This window comes from Clavelina lepadiformis, chromosome 9 (genome assembly GCF_947623445.1).
Source record: "Clavelina lepadiformis chromosome 9, kaClaLepa1.1, whole genome shotgun sequence".
In the NCBI taxonomy this organism is placed as follows: domain Eukaryota; kingdom Metazoa; phylum Chordata; class Ascidiacea; order Aplousobranchia; family Clavelinidae; genus Clavelina; species Clavelina lepadiformis.
The window spans coordinates 15,060,508-15,076,259 of record NC_135248.1 but is presented as its reverse complement, the minus strand read 5'-3'; the positions used below and the strand labels follow the sequence as shown (position 1 = coordinate 15,076,259).

The window sequence follows — 15,752 nt, the reverse complement described above, 5'->3', positions numbered from 1 at the left end:
TACAGTCTGACTAGTTAATGTGCTCAAGTCTTGAGTTTGTCAGGGTGAGATCGGGTATATCCGCACTCTAACCTGTACTAATCCAACAGATATCATTCCCAAACTTGTAATTGTGATTTATTACGTTTCTATGGTAACCGTAGTCCCCGGGCGACGCTCAATAATGACGATGTCATATTTGCCTTGCTCCCCCCCAATCAATAGGAAGGGTGTTTTTCTTTCGTGACCGGTGGTTTGCTTAGTGAGACTTTTCTTTTGTGACTCTTTCTCTCATCGCCTCATATGCTATGAGTCTGACTTTTCGTTGATTGATTGTAACAAATAAGACCGGGTTCAGCCAATTACGCTGCATTCAGCATCGTGTTTATGTATGACGGTGTGTGTTGGAAGGTGCAGCTTTTAAGTTAACAACTGTTTTGGATCGAGAAAACTTAGTGTAGTTTCGCGATATCGTCCGTCCCTTACCGCAAAAAATAAGTTTCTTTTGAAGGCATCGTCATAGTCTTTTGTTAGTGACGGAACAAAGCTTGAAAAGCAAACGAATAATTCCCATTCTAATGGCACCCGCATACATCCCTATTGTTAACAAGGAAGCCTGATGTTTTTCTACGGATGTCTGACGTCACAGCATGCTTAACATATCGTTATGTTACCAGCGACCATATCACCATAGAGTAGCCATGCTGTGTTGTTGAACTGTCAACTGAAGTTAATTAACCTACAACGGCGTGTTTCTTAATTACGTCACAATCATATTCGTGTTTATGTTAACGTGACCACTTTTGATACACTGTTTAAATGATGAAGCAATGTCTAGTTTGATGAGTACTTTTTGGTTATTTATTACATCTTATTATAATTTTTCAACAGTGAACCGCAAAATATTTCATTTTGTTACAAATACAAGCAATAACCACCGTTGATTCGAATAAAGTTTCATCATATTCCCAGCTGCTTGACTTCAAAATATTTTGTCATTGTGAACAATATTTAGATATCGTTTGATGAAATTCGTATCTAAGATCCATTTTCCATCGAACGAAACTCATTTTGCCTCCCATACAAGTACATTATCTTGAGAAACTGCTGGCAAATGCATGCAGCTTCACATAAAACCCGCCTGCCATTTCAAACAACAAAGCTCTTACGTAATGTCACCGAAGCGTGACCCAAGCAAGACGAAATACGTCATTATTAAAACGACAAAATCTTCAACGCCACAAATTTGCATGAACGCGCACAACTCGCTTTTTTCTTTATCTCTTGGTTTTGAAAGTGAAGCAGTCACGCGATAGCTAAATATAGATTATTATAAAGCTATGTTTTGGTCAGGTTAGGGACTCCATAGAAACGTATTGGTCACATTTCTCATCAAAATGTGAATGATTGTTATATCTGAACCTTTCCACCTTGAATGCAATTATATCGCTTGTATGGTGGGGAGCCAAAATTACAGGTAATAACCTTCACAGAAGTAAACACACCAACACATTGTTTTTCGGTCACGGCTCGTTTCAGGTTTCGGGGAATCCCCTCATTTTGCTGTTTTTGACCTTGCAACAATGTGGGTTTTACTACCGGGGGTGTTGAAATCCTTTTCAGAGTGAAAACGGTGTTGCAAAAAATCTTTTTTTAGGCGTAAGGTCTCCCCTGCTTAGAAATGAAGCACAAACATCAGCCCCAAATTGCACCATTCCAATTTTTACTGATTTAATTTTTCTTTAAAATATCCTTTTACAGAAGCTTAGGGGAAATTTTGGAGCCCCCTATAAAATGAGTAAGTTCTGTCGTAGGACAACGAGTAACTGACGACAAACTTTCACAATGGTTCTGTCTCAAAAAATGTTCCTGTTTGTTTGCTTATGGGGCCTGGTCACCAGCGCTTCAAGTAGGAAGTTGAAGAAGAAAATTATTGAGAAGCAATACAATTGCGATTGGTCTGGAATAAAAAACAAGTATGTTTTCGCGCTTAATCCATAGGTTACTTATATATAGCGGCGTATTACAATTTTTTTGATTTGTGGTACTTTTAGAACCGAATGTTTAACAATGATGTCACATCCTGTGATGCAACAGTCCTTCCGTTTCATACAAGAAGCAACGGATGAAGAGCTGAAGGATGCTCGAAGATCGATGAAGATTCGATTAAAACGTTTTGTCCAGGGAAGAGCTCACGAGGAAGGAGTTTGGAGTCTTTCTCCTTACCAAAGAAAAATGATCTTCAACAAAAACCTGTAAGTCGAAAAGTTATTTTGCTTCTAAAATCTCCACAGATCTTAATAAAATCTCTTAAAGATTTCGGTTTCAAATTCTGAGCAATTTTTACAGCTTTCCGCAATTCATCTCGGAAATCCACTGCAAGTACATGGGCTGCGTCAATCCGGACATCGACCGGAATTTTGATCCAGACGGTTCGGTCACGAACCGTTTGATCTCCCGACCTCTAAGAGCAGGAGTGCCAATGTATAGGATAAAAAGAGACAGAGTCACGGGCATAGAGGAACGCAGCTTCACTGTAGGATGCACCTGTGTCAAGCCTATAAACTATTAAACCAAATCTGGTTTAACTGTACCGCGGTTGACATAAAAGACGAACCATCACTGGGCCAGAAGTCCTGCACTTGCTATAATGTAAATCGTAATGCAAAGCATTAGTTCAGAGTTAGCGTGTGCTACAAATTCTGGTGTTATTTTACATTCAAGTTTGTTGAGCCTTAGCTTATACAATACGAAACAAGTTGGTTTGATCTTTTACTGTTTTTCTCTTGGTTTTGTCTTGATTTAACGGTGATTTTACAGAAAACGGACGCAGTCATAAACGTCTTGAAGGTTTGCGTTAATGGTGCGAGAAAGAGTTTACCGACAATAATGCAAATGTATTTCGTGGTATTTCAAATTCTCAAGACTACCGTTTGGATGAATTAAAAGCTACATTCAAACTCAAGACAAATTGAAAGTAAATTGTGATGATTGCATGGTTCGTCATATAAAGTGTAGAGCGCTACAAGGAGACGCTGAAAGAAAAGCAAAAGATACGAAAACGAGCTCGGGTAAAAGATAGCATTGCCTGTCATAGTCTAAACGACAAAGTTTTATTTCACAGCATGTAGGAACGTCTTAAATCGCTCACTTGCTACGTCACAAAAACGAGCTACTGCATTTTGTGGGGGCGATCTTGTAGGACAATATTTCAAGTTAAATCCCCATAATCATAAAATTAACACCAAAGATTACAAAACTCGGATAAAACTTGATTAAACATTGTTGCAGGAGAGTAGAAATACTCGTCGATTTCTGAATTATTCAGACACAATGTGCCGAGCACTTAACGCTGTTGTCGTCATAATCACGTTTCTCGCGTTCAATGCTTGAAACTGGTGACAAGTGTCTGGCCAAATTTTTCGCTAAAATTCAGGTGAAAGCGGATGTGACGTTGAGTACTTACAGCAGTTACGAGGAGATAAAGGACAAAAAGGAAATGAATATATTTCACAAAACATATGAGCATTAGAAGTGTGAAACATACAAAGTTTATTGCATCATTCATGACTTAACGTTACGTTCAACGTAAAGTCACTTCAACGTTCATAGTTTCCGCCTAAAGTGATCGTTTTTATTTTAACCTTTTTACAACTTATACCATTAAATTTATTTTTTACTTTCTTTCTATTTTTTATTTCTTTTCTCTTTTTGGCCTCTTTCCATTCTCACCGCCTTCTCTTGAGGAACGCTTCCTTGACGTCATCCAATTATTTTAAAACTTTCTACCACAGACAATAGTTGGACGAACTTTTTGCTTTTTCTGTGTGAAAACGAAGTGTCCGCAAGTAATTTGTTTCATTTCGTGTCATAGGAAGCGGCTGATGCTTCCACAAATCAATTTGATTTCCTTTGAATTACTTTGCTCAAGTTGTAAGTTTAAAAAAATCTTTGTTGTTGATATTAACATCTACTAATCTGGTTTGTTTATTTTTCAACTTTTTTATGTTTTAGTTTCCAATAAAAAACGTTTGTAGCCGTGTTGGTATTTGTTTGTTCAACAAATTTATTACTCGAAGTTTATTTTTAGAACTCGATTGACATGAGAGAGCGGCCGTCTATTAATACCGCATCTAAACGCTCTCTATTTTAAGGTTGTTACTCTGGAATATTTAATCGCGGTCTATGGAAGTTTTTGTAGAAATGTTCTCTTTCCTGCTTTCAAACAGTCTTGTTTCGATCTCTGACAACTTTCCAGGCAACATGATTTCAATGTACCGGCGTTTCATGCAATCCACATACGCTCAAATAATTACGGTTTGGAGTTCATTTACTAATTAAAAAATTTAGTTGACAAGATAATTTTTCTGCCGGTTGTCAATCTACCCTTTTCAAATAAACAAAATCTTACTGTGATGGCAGGTTGTGCAACTTGACAAATCAATCAAGACGAAGAAGTAGCATTTGTCAGACAACACCTTTGTAGATTATTCAGCGATAGCCATGACACCCGGCATATGTACATTTCGCATTTGCAATTAATTTTACAACGCAACCTTTCATACTGCTATTTCGGTGCCAGAAATTGAAATAATTAGAATATTAGAAAAGTTATTTTGGAAATAAAATCTAAACATATCACAGCCGGAAAAGGTTTTAGTTCGGTCGTCCCAGTTGAATGACTTTCCTACTCTTAAATGTCGATTGAAATTGTGCTTCAATTATTAGATCTGTTCTATTTTCAGCGAGAGGTTTCAAGTTGCGTCGTGGAAAGTTTTTACGCATTACGCTTCCGAGCGTGACCAACTTTCAATTCTGATTTTTACGCTGAACTCAACACGTTTCCAGCGGATGCCGATGATGTCACAATAGCAAATTGCCATAGACAATAATAGTTTTTTCTTCTAATGTGACTATGACAGGCAACAATCAGAACATAGTCAATAAGCCCAGGACTCGAAAAGACTCAGAAATTTGTCGATTTTATGAAATATCTTGAAATAACAACATTTCTATCAAGGTATTAGAACAAATTGTTTGTAGCAAAATCAGGTAAAGATACATTTTAGGATAAAGCAATTTCATAAATTTCCCTAAAATTCACCCAGAAAGATTTGGTTAAGTTTGAGGAAAAAACCGTAGCCATTCGGTAATAAAAAGTTTAGACAATTCCAATAACCAATCGGTGGTTCCCCAGCAAATGTCTGATGCCAACACAGTGGCCTTCATGCAAGTTAAAACAAACAGACTTGTTGCTGCTTCCCCATTTCGTTTTATTGACATTTTCTTCATCACTTTCCGTGGCACTTTTTGCAACAGAATCAACAATTTGCTTTCCGTCTGTTTGGTCGTTCCCGCAAGCAAATATCTTGTCACCGCATATTACAATATTGGGAATAACCGATGCGATATATCAAGTCAGTAGATGTTTGTGTTCCTGATAATCTTATCTTCACATTAAACCAACAACTGACCGGTGGCGTCTAATTCACCCAAAACTTGTCGATTCGCCGGAGGCACTTTGCGTGGCGTACAAGACACGTGATCACAATACTGCGTGTTGCTATTTTTAGTTTGCGCAGTCTAGAGATTTGACGCAATCCAGGAAGCAGGTTTGCTTTATTCACTATTTTTGTTACGTCCAATTTCACTTGTTATTGTTTAAAAGTTTACGCTCGACCGTTAGGAACCGGGAAACGAGTCTGGTCTAATTTGATTAAAACGAATGAAAGTGACAATATTTTGGAAATATTCTTGTTCATATATTACAAGATTGAAAACAAAAATAACGCGGTCGATACAACGCAACAATGCAATTAACATTATAACAAAGAGGCCGCCATGTTTGTAAAGATTTTGTGAAGATTTTTTACTTGCTGGCTGCTCGAAACGGGAGAAACTAAACATCAAAGGGGAAGTTTTGAAATAATTGTCTTTATACTCGAAGACGCATCACTGATGTAAACAGGAGATAAACCTTAAATTTGTGATGACGTAATTCCCCGTGGGTTGTGGCTCGTGTGTGGCGTAATGCGCTGGACACAATTCAACTGAAATAATTTGAATATTAATGGAAATTGTTACATTTACAAATAGCGATTATTTTGTTTTTTAACTCGAGACAGCGGTTGAACCAAACGAACGTAATAAATAAAATGTGACGATTTTCTGCTGCCTCGACTAAAAATATTCATTTTAAAGATTTGAAAAACTGAAAAATGTCAAAAACTAAATATATTACCCTGCTTCCTGTGAGAAGTACAAAATATCAAGCACGGTATTACAAATCACGCGTAATAGAGGTGGTACGCATGCGCAAAGTTGCTACGTAACACAGATGCCAGTTTCGTGGGAAATATTGGAGGGACATCCCCGATAAGAAACTGAAAACGTAACAAAGCTGACCGGACTGGGAGTATTTTTAGTATGATGTCATCGAAATCAGTATATAAGCCGAAGAATAATTGAGTTGGACATTCAGAATCGAATTAGCTTCCAAGCAAACAACAACGATTTAATCGTCGTGCTTATTAGCAAATAAAAGAAGTAACATGGCAGCTACAATGAAGACGATGACCCACCTGGCAATCTGCTTTGTTTTCTTCACATGCTTGGCTACTGCTCTAAAGTTTGACAGATTCAAACGAAGAATGGAAAATCAATACAACTGCAGAGACCCACGAATTCAAAATAAGTAAGTAAACGACGCTAATAAATAAATAGTCGATCAAGTGGCATTGAACAATCACATTGCCATGTTCAAAGATGGTTTCGCTTGACGTTTGGTAAAGGTCAAAAGTTTTGAGCAAAGTAACTCACATTATTTTCATGAACACAGAACTGAATGTGAAATGGTGATGTCGCATCCGACGTTACAGAAGTCTTATAAACTCCTCCAAGAAGCGAGTGAAGACGAATTGCGAGAAGCTTACCAAAGATCCCGATCCAAGCGATCCACTGGAGACAAAAATTGTCCAGTGATGAACGCGAAATATTTGAATCAACATCGGAATTCAAACGATGATGGCGCCAGAAGTTTGTCACCATACAGACTGACGACAAAATACGATAATGACCTGTAAGTTAAAAATCTTTAATCGATTTTGTGATAAATATATGGATAACTAATCTAGGTTAGAAATGTCTCCAACAGACAATCACACAGACACTTGAACATAATATTAATCGATTTCTTTTCCTCGCTTTAGAATCCCAAGTTATTACAAAGAGGCCGAATGTTTGTGCAATGGATGCATCGACCCTGGAACAGGGGAAGAAAATGCTGATTTCAGATCAACATCTCTGCCAAGGCCAGTTGTGTTTTTCAGAATATCCAACAGACAAATTGTGAAGAAGAATCTCACGGTTGGATGCACTTGCGTGATCGCGATCAATGTCTGACGTCATCTTGACATTTTATTACATTTCTTTTTATACAAAATTACTGTGAAAATCTTTCAAAAAATACTGTGTTTTTGTACTTCTATTTATTATATTTATTCCTTGTTTAAATGCATTTCAGTTTCTTCTATCTTTTATAATTTATTTAACTCAATATTACATTAACCAGGTGTTATGTGTCGTTTATTCTCATCATGAAAACGTTGCAATATGCTGATTATTTATTATCCTGGCATGCTTTTGTGTACTTTACCGCTGCAACTTATAACAATATATCACTTTTTTTAATTATTGGAAAATAAACACTGTTGCTTTTGAAAAATTTTCTGGTATACTCTATAAAGCATTTAAGGAACTTTTAACGCAAGTATAACGGTAGGAATTCCTTTTTGACGCAGCTAAATTACGTTGGACAAACTAAGCAAATAGTGATATGTTATGTAAAGTTATATTTCGTAAATATAGAAATAATAACATAGAAATATAGCAGTGTGTAAAACTGTAGTTTCTAAAGTTAGTGTTCTAAAAACTCTCCCTCGTAATATACCTGGTCATTTTTGTCTGCGCTTTCTTGCCGTTTCCAGCGTTGAGTGAGCTCCAGCTACCGGATTATTCCCAACAATCTGGTTTCTACTTTTTGTCGAGAAGAAATCGCAACAGGAAGCGAAAGCAGGTCTGGTGAAATCCAAGTTAACAAACAAGGCTGAAAAAAGTTTGAGACTAATTTTGAAAACATACTGTATTACAAGATTGAAAACAAAGCCCATTGTGACGCCAACATAACGTAACAATTCAATTGGTATTGTATTGACCGTCATATTTGCAAAGATTCCCCGGAATGTAAAACATCTCGTCTGACTCTTCTCAAAGCGGGAGACAATATTCGCAGAAAGCAAACCTGTTGTAGCATCATGGAAAATGGTCATGAAAATATGTTGTGATTATTTCATTTTACGAAATTTGACAAATTATCTCACCTAACGATCCGTCATAACAAATAACATTATTATAAACGTTAGCTACCTTGTTCATTTGTATATACAGTAATGTAAATAACACAGCGATAAAATTAATCCTGTGTATGGGGCAACCTACTGCATGAACAAGGGCACAATTCGTTACAAATTATGTCAACGCGAACTATTTACCTCAACTACTTTTAACCTGCAGCGTCATTGGTTTAAACTTTAAACAAAGAAAAACGTTATGTAATTCATAATAAAATTCTTCTATAGTTTCTTCTTTTGGCAATAAATACAAACTTCAACAAATACAAATCTTACGTCATTGTTGGAAGATGCGAGAATAATTGTTCGTCAACATTGAGAGTTAAGCTACAAAACAAGCAAGTTGGTGCATCATGAACTAAAAAGTTCTCAAACAAGGAACGATTAAAATGTTGTAATTTTATCATAACTGGATCAAGGAAAAAGTAATTTGGCAAATGCGGTGCAGACAATGATTCACTCGGCAATCTGCATTCTTCACATTCTTGGCTGCTGCAAAGTTGTCATTCTTCAATCCTGCGTTCCTGGCCCCATGGCCTATACCAGGCGTCTTTGTGCTTTCTTCTGACTCCCTTCGGCGAGGCATTAACGGCGTCCATGGGCAGTTCCAATTTTGAACTAAGAAAAATTTTAATTTTATTAAAAAGCAGAACAAATTTTAGATTAGTAAAAACACTAAAATTACCCTGTCCAAGTTAAAGTGGAAACATCAAAATGTTGCAAAAACTTTTATTGATCTGAAGACTAATATCCTGATACCATTGTGGTAATTTAGCGCCATCTACCAGACGTAAAATCGTCCTTTGGTTTACGCTCGACTGTAACCGCGCTACTTATGTAATTTGTAGTTTTTTGATTAACTACAGAAACATCTAATGTCGTTCATGGCCCCAGCCAGTTCCACGTTGAATTGACTCGGTATCGGAGGGTGGGGTTCGTTAAGGTTAAGGTTATCCGGGTGGTTAAAGTTGAGAAGATGACCCATCTTTCCATGGTTGTTTGCAGTCGCTAAACTTTCTTCTTCGCTTATCGGGTTCACCAATTGCTGAGATGTCAAATCGTTTATTACCCAGATACAGACACTAACAACATTTCTTAAACATGCTCAAATGTTTCCGACAATGGACCAGATTTCTGTGCTAGTTTTGCTTACGTCATAGCTGTTAGCAAAGGTTGTTTGGTGTCGAGTAACCTAGTTTTAAAAGTTGAACGTAATAGTTACAGTACGTTAACGCATCGATGATTTAACAAGGTTATAACAATATTTTTATGACGTTTGTTTAATTTTTTTTCAAGCGTGTCTGGGACGCTTCACTGATCCTCAACCTCAACCACGTGATATTTCATTACAATACGTAACAGGGCAAGAGCCAAGAGACAAGATTTTGTGAGATTGTTGGAGAATTTCAAGTAAACAACCTTTGTATTGAGGTTATGTTAACCCGATAAAGACAGGTGTTTCAAGAAAATCGAAATCATAAAATTAAACATCTTGGAATTAAATGGAGTTTTAGATCTGAAGCTAAAAGTTTTAGCTTTGAGCGTTTTCGTGTTTTTCTTGTTTCTTGACGAATTCGTCGATGTGATCGATATAGGCTATTACGATGCAGATAAGTTGTTGTTGTTGTTCTCATATAATTCGTTTGCAATTTGACGCTAACGCTTTGTACCCCAGCCCTAAACATCGACATAACCAAGTATGTAGAGGTCAACAGAATCATGTCAACCACCATCAGAAAGCATAGGTAAGAACGTCTAGAACGGTCTCGGTTAACCTGAGTAAAACCTGTGTTGCTTGTAATGTCATCTACGGCGTTAGATTGAAGAAAGAAGAGAAGTGAATGGCCCGAGGCTGTCAAACTTTGCTTAGATCTTGTGACCGGTTCTCGATATAGCCCGGAACATTTGTGCTGTGTTGTTGCAACTCTATGAGCGAGGTTTTAGAAAAATTGATCTTATATTAATTGATTGATTGATTAATCTTAATTGATCTTAACATCTTTATTCTCCTTCACAATATGACAGCTTGTGAGGTGAAATGCTTTGTTATACACATGCTGAGTGGTTATAACGTAGGCATTGCAAAAAGGTAAAGATGTATAGAGTAGGCTATTACAGTATAGATAGATGTTGAGTTGTGTTAAGATTTTGTAGGTTATTACACCCATAAAACATTATCTTGGAGTCAAAAGTTTTTCCAAAGTCCTATTATTATGATGAGCTAGAGTCTCATGTTTCAAGCGTAGAGAATAAAGTGTCCACAACACAATGCGGCTGACTTGAAGTTGTAAATAGAAATGTGTAAAATCATTCGGGCGCAATGAAGTGTTGGAAAACTATTTTAAAGAACTTTTCACCGAGCCAAAGACGATGTTTTGAACACACAATGTAGCTTGGCCGCCATGTTTTAGTGGTCCATAATAACCACTTGTCAGAAGGTCACAACAGAATGCTTTTTCAAATAAATTCAATAGATTATATTGGGCGAAAAGCGATAAATTAGATGTCGGTTTTGAGAGAAAAATTTCCGATCAGCGTTAATTCAACTGACTTGTCTCTGAGCCCGCTTTTTAGCTCCAGGCATTAACCTTTATAAATAGGTGGCCGGTTACTTACAAGACTCGCATACATACGTGGCAAGTCTTTGAATTGTCTGAATGGTGCACATTTTTCGGTTTGCTTATGCGTGGATGTGTAGCAAAAACCATGTTGGGCTGTAAAGAAAGAATCTCATAACTCCACAAAATTTACTTGCTTATTTTGTTGTACAGATAACAAAAATATCTTGACATTCCATTACCTCTTGCAGGCTTGACTGTCTGTAGTGACTTGATAAAGATTTTTACTTACTTTAAAGCATTGTTAATTGCTCAGCGACCCAAATCATGCCAAGTGTTGCAAGAAGCTCAAAACTTGTAACTAGAAGGGCGTGGATGAGAATTTGCAGGGGGAACACATTTTGCTGTTGCTGCACTGTCAGGTCGGGGGCTTCTTGCGCCGGGTGGTTCAATTTTGTAAGTATAGTCCCAAGCATGATGGCGTCATTTGTAAAAGCAGCGAAATAAAATGATTGAAAAAAACAAAATTATCTCTAAGTGTAAAACAATTTCTTTCAGTATTTTTTTGTTGTAATTTATCAGGTCTTCATTAAAAGAAAGCAATTGCCAAGTTTTTTCTTTCAGATCGTCAATTCTTTATTTGTCGGCTTGCTTGTGTTTGCACTTGCTCGCACCACAGAAGTTTTGGATGAAACTCTGGAATTATTCTACAACCGTGACTTTCAACTTCAACTTAACAAGTAAGCCAGCGTTGAAGAACAGCTACTTTCCTTGTAGCTTTGATGTTTATGTGTATTACAAAACAACAATGTTTTCAATTCCGGAAATAGTTGATTTTGGACTTTTGCTTTGCGGTCGACAATAAAACTTGTATTCTTCTGTGTTACTCCTACTTTGAATTATTACGTCATATGAGACAACTTCCTCTTCTTCCTCTGGCAAGTCATTTGTCGGAGACACTCCTGGAAAATTAGACCAATTTTTTTTTCGATGTAAAAATTTAACGTTTTTGATGCTTAGGTAGGTGTCTGTGTTTAATGAATTGTGATGTTTGTTTATGCAGCGCTTCTGAGCCCTCTGACGTCACTGTTGGGTCGGATGGTGCAGTAAGTCAGGCGTTAATAATCTCTTGCGTCATTCGTGTCCTGTTAATCATGTTTTTAAAGGTGAAATATTTAGTTTTCAACAAAAAAATCAAAATTTGTATTACAGGAATCAGACGTCATAAGCGCTGGAAGAGGTGAGTTTAACGCAATTGATTTGACTTCATGCACCAGTTAGACTGCATTTATTGCATAAGCGAGACAATTCAGCAATTTTATATTTATTTTACATCGTCGTATAAATAAATTAAATGTAGCGTCGAAAATGACCGTAGTTATGGTTTTTAAGTCTTTCTCGTTTCAGATCTGGTGCTCACCAAATCCTGCCAAATCACAAGGAATGGAGAGTCTATGAATGTTACGGGATGTTTTTGTGACACCATGACCAGTGAGATTTTTGTCAACAAACTTAGATAAATTTTCGTCTCGCAGATAACTTGCAAATGAAATCTTTTCATTAAAAGCTTTCTTAATTTTGGACTTCCAACAGATTACATCATCACCACCACAGCGGAGTGTTGGAGAGAAGAAAGACAGCCAAAATGTGTTTGTGAGCATTTCCACGGTGAGTTGTGCAGATGATAGTCGGCAACTAGGTTGAAATTGCGGTTTGAAAATGCACAAGGAAATGCTGTCGCTATATGATGCACGTGCGATGATTGAACTGGGCTTTTATTTTGAAGTGTTATAACATACAGTGACATGGAATGACACGAACTTATCTGACTTTTCAGTGGCCAATGTCGTGCTACCTATGATGTACAAGAGCACGGCCATACCAGGACTGATAATTATATTCAGCATTCTCTGGTTGACTGCAGTTGAATCGGTAACTTTTTATTAACCAGCATTTTGCATGTTATTGTAATCTTTCAAGTCCCCTGGATATGGATGAACACAAGGCTTTTGGTTGACGTTGGAAGTATTTTTAACTTGATTTAAATTTTGGTTGAATAACTTTATTTTAATGTTACCTCGGTTTGATGATTGACTTTCGTAAGGTTCGAGCTAGCCTGGCATCTTCCCGACATGGTTGACCCAGCTTTGTATCATCTTGACTCACATGAAGATAAAGCTGTTTGAAAAAAGTCTAAGCTTGCAAAAATTGACATAGTCTGTACTAAAAATTGATATTCGTGCTTTGTATAATCCAGAGGTCCATCCGGTATGTTCGGTTGATGGGTTATTTCTTTCTCGCGTCTATATTGCTACAGCTCGCCCTGCAAGTTGCTTTCCTCATATACGCCAACAATGTGTTCAATGAAGTCACTGTTCCACCACTTCCGCCCCAAGTGTGGATTGTCTTCGCTTTTTATGCCGTCATAAATGTGAGTTTTGTTCCCTGATGTCATGGTCGATTCACAACTTTTCATTTTGTTAGGTTGGAAAGTGGTTATTTCTGGTCTTAAAATGAATATCATGGAAAATATCATATCAATATCTCTATCATATCATATCATATCATATCATATCATATCATATCATATCATATCATATCATATCATATCATATCATATCATATCATATCATATCATATCATATCATATCATATCATATCATATCATATCATATCATATCATATCATATCATATCATATCATATCATATCATATCATATCATATCATAACATATCAATCAATATCATATCATTATATATTATGGACAATTTTGTATTTAGACCATTTTCCTTATCCTTATAATGATTATGAATAGTTTGAAGCAGTTTTCAATCATCTGTTGCTTAGACACACTACCTGCTTGTCTGCTTAACTTCGCTTTTTTAACTTATGTTTTGTGGATTTAACTAATTATGGGCTTAGTGACCGTACTGTTACCAGCAATTACTTTAATTATTTTTGAGCACCTTTTCAACCTTTTTGGCGTTGTCACTTTTCTCCGTTCATTGACGCCTGTTAGTAGCAACTGGCTTGATTTTTTCGTCCCCATCACGCTTTTGACGAAAAATAGTATGATTGAAAAGATAGACTGAAGACAATCAACTTAAATGTGATACCGAGATTTACAGTCGGTGTACATTGCAAATATTAATTTGTTAAATACATCATCGTTACTCTTCAATCAAAATTATACCGCTACATTCATTTTGGAATGTCATTTTCCTTAAAAATATACCAACCATAAACCTCTTTTGTTCTTTTCAGATCTACTTTCTGCCAACTTTGTACAAATACATCAAGCTGAGAAAGAGAGAAGTTGCCCAAGGCATAGAACAAGGTCTACTGACGTCAGAGAAACAACCAGCGCAGAACCAACCAGCACTCGAGTAAGAGCGCCAATTATTTTAAATTTATAATTGTTTTTGTGACGAGATTTTCGTAATGTTTCAGAGATTTGTAGCTTGCTTTTTTGTCTTCTTTCCACGTTGACGGACAATACAGATTTTTACCGTTTAAATATATTTGTTACTTAGACGTTTAAGTTACTCTTTCAAAAATTGATCCTAAAAGCACAATTAAAACATACAATGAAACATAAAACGAAAAATTCTGCCGCCTTCTTCAAATTCTACTGCTTACAGCGTATATCTTGAAGACGCGTTCGCTATCGGAAGTGACGTAGAGGAAGACAGGTTTCAATTCTCGAAAGAGGATGTTCAAACACAGAACGGAGTGAACGTGGACTCAAATAACGTGGTAAATAAATTGAATGAGACATGAGGTTAATGATGTTATTTGGCTTTAAGGAATTCTTTCATTGAAATTGAATTCTTTTTAAGGTGGAGTACGACTTCAATGACCATGACTATAAAGCGCTTCCGACTACGTCACAATCGACTGTTGATACGTCGGTGTATGGAGACACATAGTTTATTTTAATCGGATGCAAAAACTGTTTGTTAATAATTTATATATTAAGTTTAAAATGCTCGAGATTTTGCCGCGTTTATATTTATGACGTAAACATCATATCAATACGAAAGTGTTTAACAACGAAAAATGATAGACTGCACTAAATTTGCTGGAAGTTATAAAACCATCGTCAAGACACTTTTTCGATGAGGCTTATCAGTCAAATGCAACAGCCTAACTTCTTTGGCATGAGTTTCTCCAGGAGCGTATGAGCTCTTCGGTTCACAAACAAACAGCTGATTGATAATAGCTAAAGATTACTCAGCGGTGAACAGAGCCAGTCGCTTTTTCAACCGACGTCAATTAGTTGTAACAATGCCCCAGAGGGCTGCGCCTTTGTGCGTCGCTCATCAGCCTTTACAAACACTGGCGAGTATCTCGAAGCATGCCGGGTCAGGACGAGTTGAGTAGTTTTCAAACGCGGTCGCTGATTTTCATATGAGAATAGATCACGCTTCATATTCTTTATAAGGAAATAGAGCAGATGACGTAACAATAGCACGCAGTATCCAGAAAACGACTGCAATAAATCAACGTCTATTGTCCTTGTAGAATAGCACTTTAATTTCTATAAAGACGTTTTTGTCGTGGCGCACAGTTCAGCTAAGCGCACACATTGAGTTGTTGATTTATTAAAGCTTCTACGACATATGTAAAAGCAACCCTACAATACAGGCAAGTACAGTTTCTAAAATGACCAAACAGGATTTGTTTCTGCTATAAATCGCTTTAATTTGAAAGTGTTCGCAGCCGAACAGCGCGCTGAAAAAATATTGGACTATGACGTCACTCAGGTCGATATGTTTAGGGTTGGGTTTGAGAAGCGAAAGTCTC

General features: G+C 36.8%; 3 protein-coding genes across 4 annotated transcripts; all 3 read left to right on the top strand.

Moving 5' to 3' along the window:
• Nucleotides 1–1,786: 1,786 nt before the first annotated feature.
• LOC143470100 (uncharacterized) lies at nt 1,787–2,754 on the top strand. The gene is made up of 3 exons (XM_076967997.1): nt 1,787–1,955; nt 2,034–2,234; nt 2,329–2,754. Exons 1-3 carry the CDS (start codon nt 1,825–1,827, stop codon nt 2,549–2,551), a joined length of 555 nt encoding a protein of 184 aa, XP_076824112.1. The 5' UTR covers nt 1,787–1,824; the 3' UTR covers nt 2,552–2,754.
• A 3,692-nt stretch (nt 2,755–6,446) lies between these two features.
• LOC143470098 (uncharacterized) lies at nt 6,447–7,714 on the top strand. The gene is made up of 3 exons (XM_076967994.1): nt 6,447–6,673; nt 6,818–7,057; nt 7,188–7,714. Exons 1-3 carry the CDS (start codon nt 6,531–6,533, stop codon nt 7,378–7,380), a joined length of 576 nt encoding a protein of 191 aa, XP_076824109.1. The 5' UTR covers nt 6,447–6,530; the 3' UTR covers nt 7,381–7,714.
• Nucleotides 7,715–11,175: 3,461 nt separating this feature from the next.
• LOC143470083 (uncharacterized) lies at nt 11,176–15,056 on the top strand. Of its 2 annotated transcripts, none has more exons than XM_076967975.1 (11): nt 11,176–11,401; nt 11,570–11,685; nt 12,009–12,060; nt 12,158–12,185; nt 12,353–12,436; nt 12,539–12,613; nt 12,783–12,877; nt 13,203–13,376; nt 14,211–14,332; nt 14,588–14,702; nt 14,786–15,056. In XM_076967975.1, the coding sequence occupies exons 1-11, from the start codon at nt 11,273–11,275 to the stop codon at nt 14,873–14,875; spliced, it is 1,080 nt and encodes a 359-aa protein (XP_076824090.1). In that variant the 5' UTR covers nt 11,176–11,272; the 3' UTR covers nt 14,876–15,056. The 2 variants fall into 2 exon arrangements, with proteins under 2 accessions (XP_076824090.1, XP_076824091.1); XM_076967976.1 differs by having other exon boundaries at nt 11,177–11,401; nt 12,009–12,051.
• The last annotated feature ends 696 nt before the right edge of the window (nt 15,057–15,752 follow it).

Excerpts from the sequence above, each read along its gene's own strand:
- LOC143470083 (XM_076967975.1), top strand. The coding sequence starts at position 11,273 with ATGCCAAGTGTTGCAAGAAGCTCAAAACTTGTAACTAGAAGGGCGTGG. Across the intron at positions 14,333-14,587 it reads CAGAACCAACCAGCACTCGA|CGTATATCTTGAAGACGCGT; the intron begins GTAAGAGCGCCA and ends TACTGCTTACAG. Across the intron at positions 14,703-14,785 it reads ACGTGGACTCAAATAACGTG|GTGGAGTACGACTTCAATGA; the intron begins GTAAATAAATTG and ends ATTCTTTTTAAG.
- LOC143470100 (XM_076967997.1), top strand. The coding sequence starts at position 1,825 with ATGGTTCTGTCTCAAAAAATGTTCCTGTTTGTTTGCTTATGGGGCCTG. Across the intron at positions 1,956-2,033 it reads TGGTCTGGAATAAAAAACAA|AACCGAATGTTTAACAATGA; the intron begins GTATGTTTTCGC and ends TGGTACTTTTAG. Across the intron at positions 2,235-2,328 it reads ATGATCTTCAACAAAAACCT|CTTTCCGCAATTCATCTCGG; the intron begins GTAAGTCGAAAA and ends CAATTTTTACAG.
- LOC143470098 (XM_076967994.1), top strand. The coding sequence starts at position 6,531 with ATGGCAGCTACAATGAAGACGATGACCCACCTGGCAATCTGCTTTGTT. Across the intron at positions 6,674-6,817 it reads GACCCACGAATTCAAAATAA|AACTGAATGTGAAATGGTGA; the intron begins GTAAGTAAACGA and ends TCATGAACACAG. Across the intron at positions 7,058-7,187 it reads ACAAAATACGATAATGACCT|AATCCCAAGTTATTACAAAG; the intron begins GTAAGTTAAAAA and ends TCCTCGCTTTAG.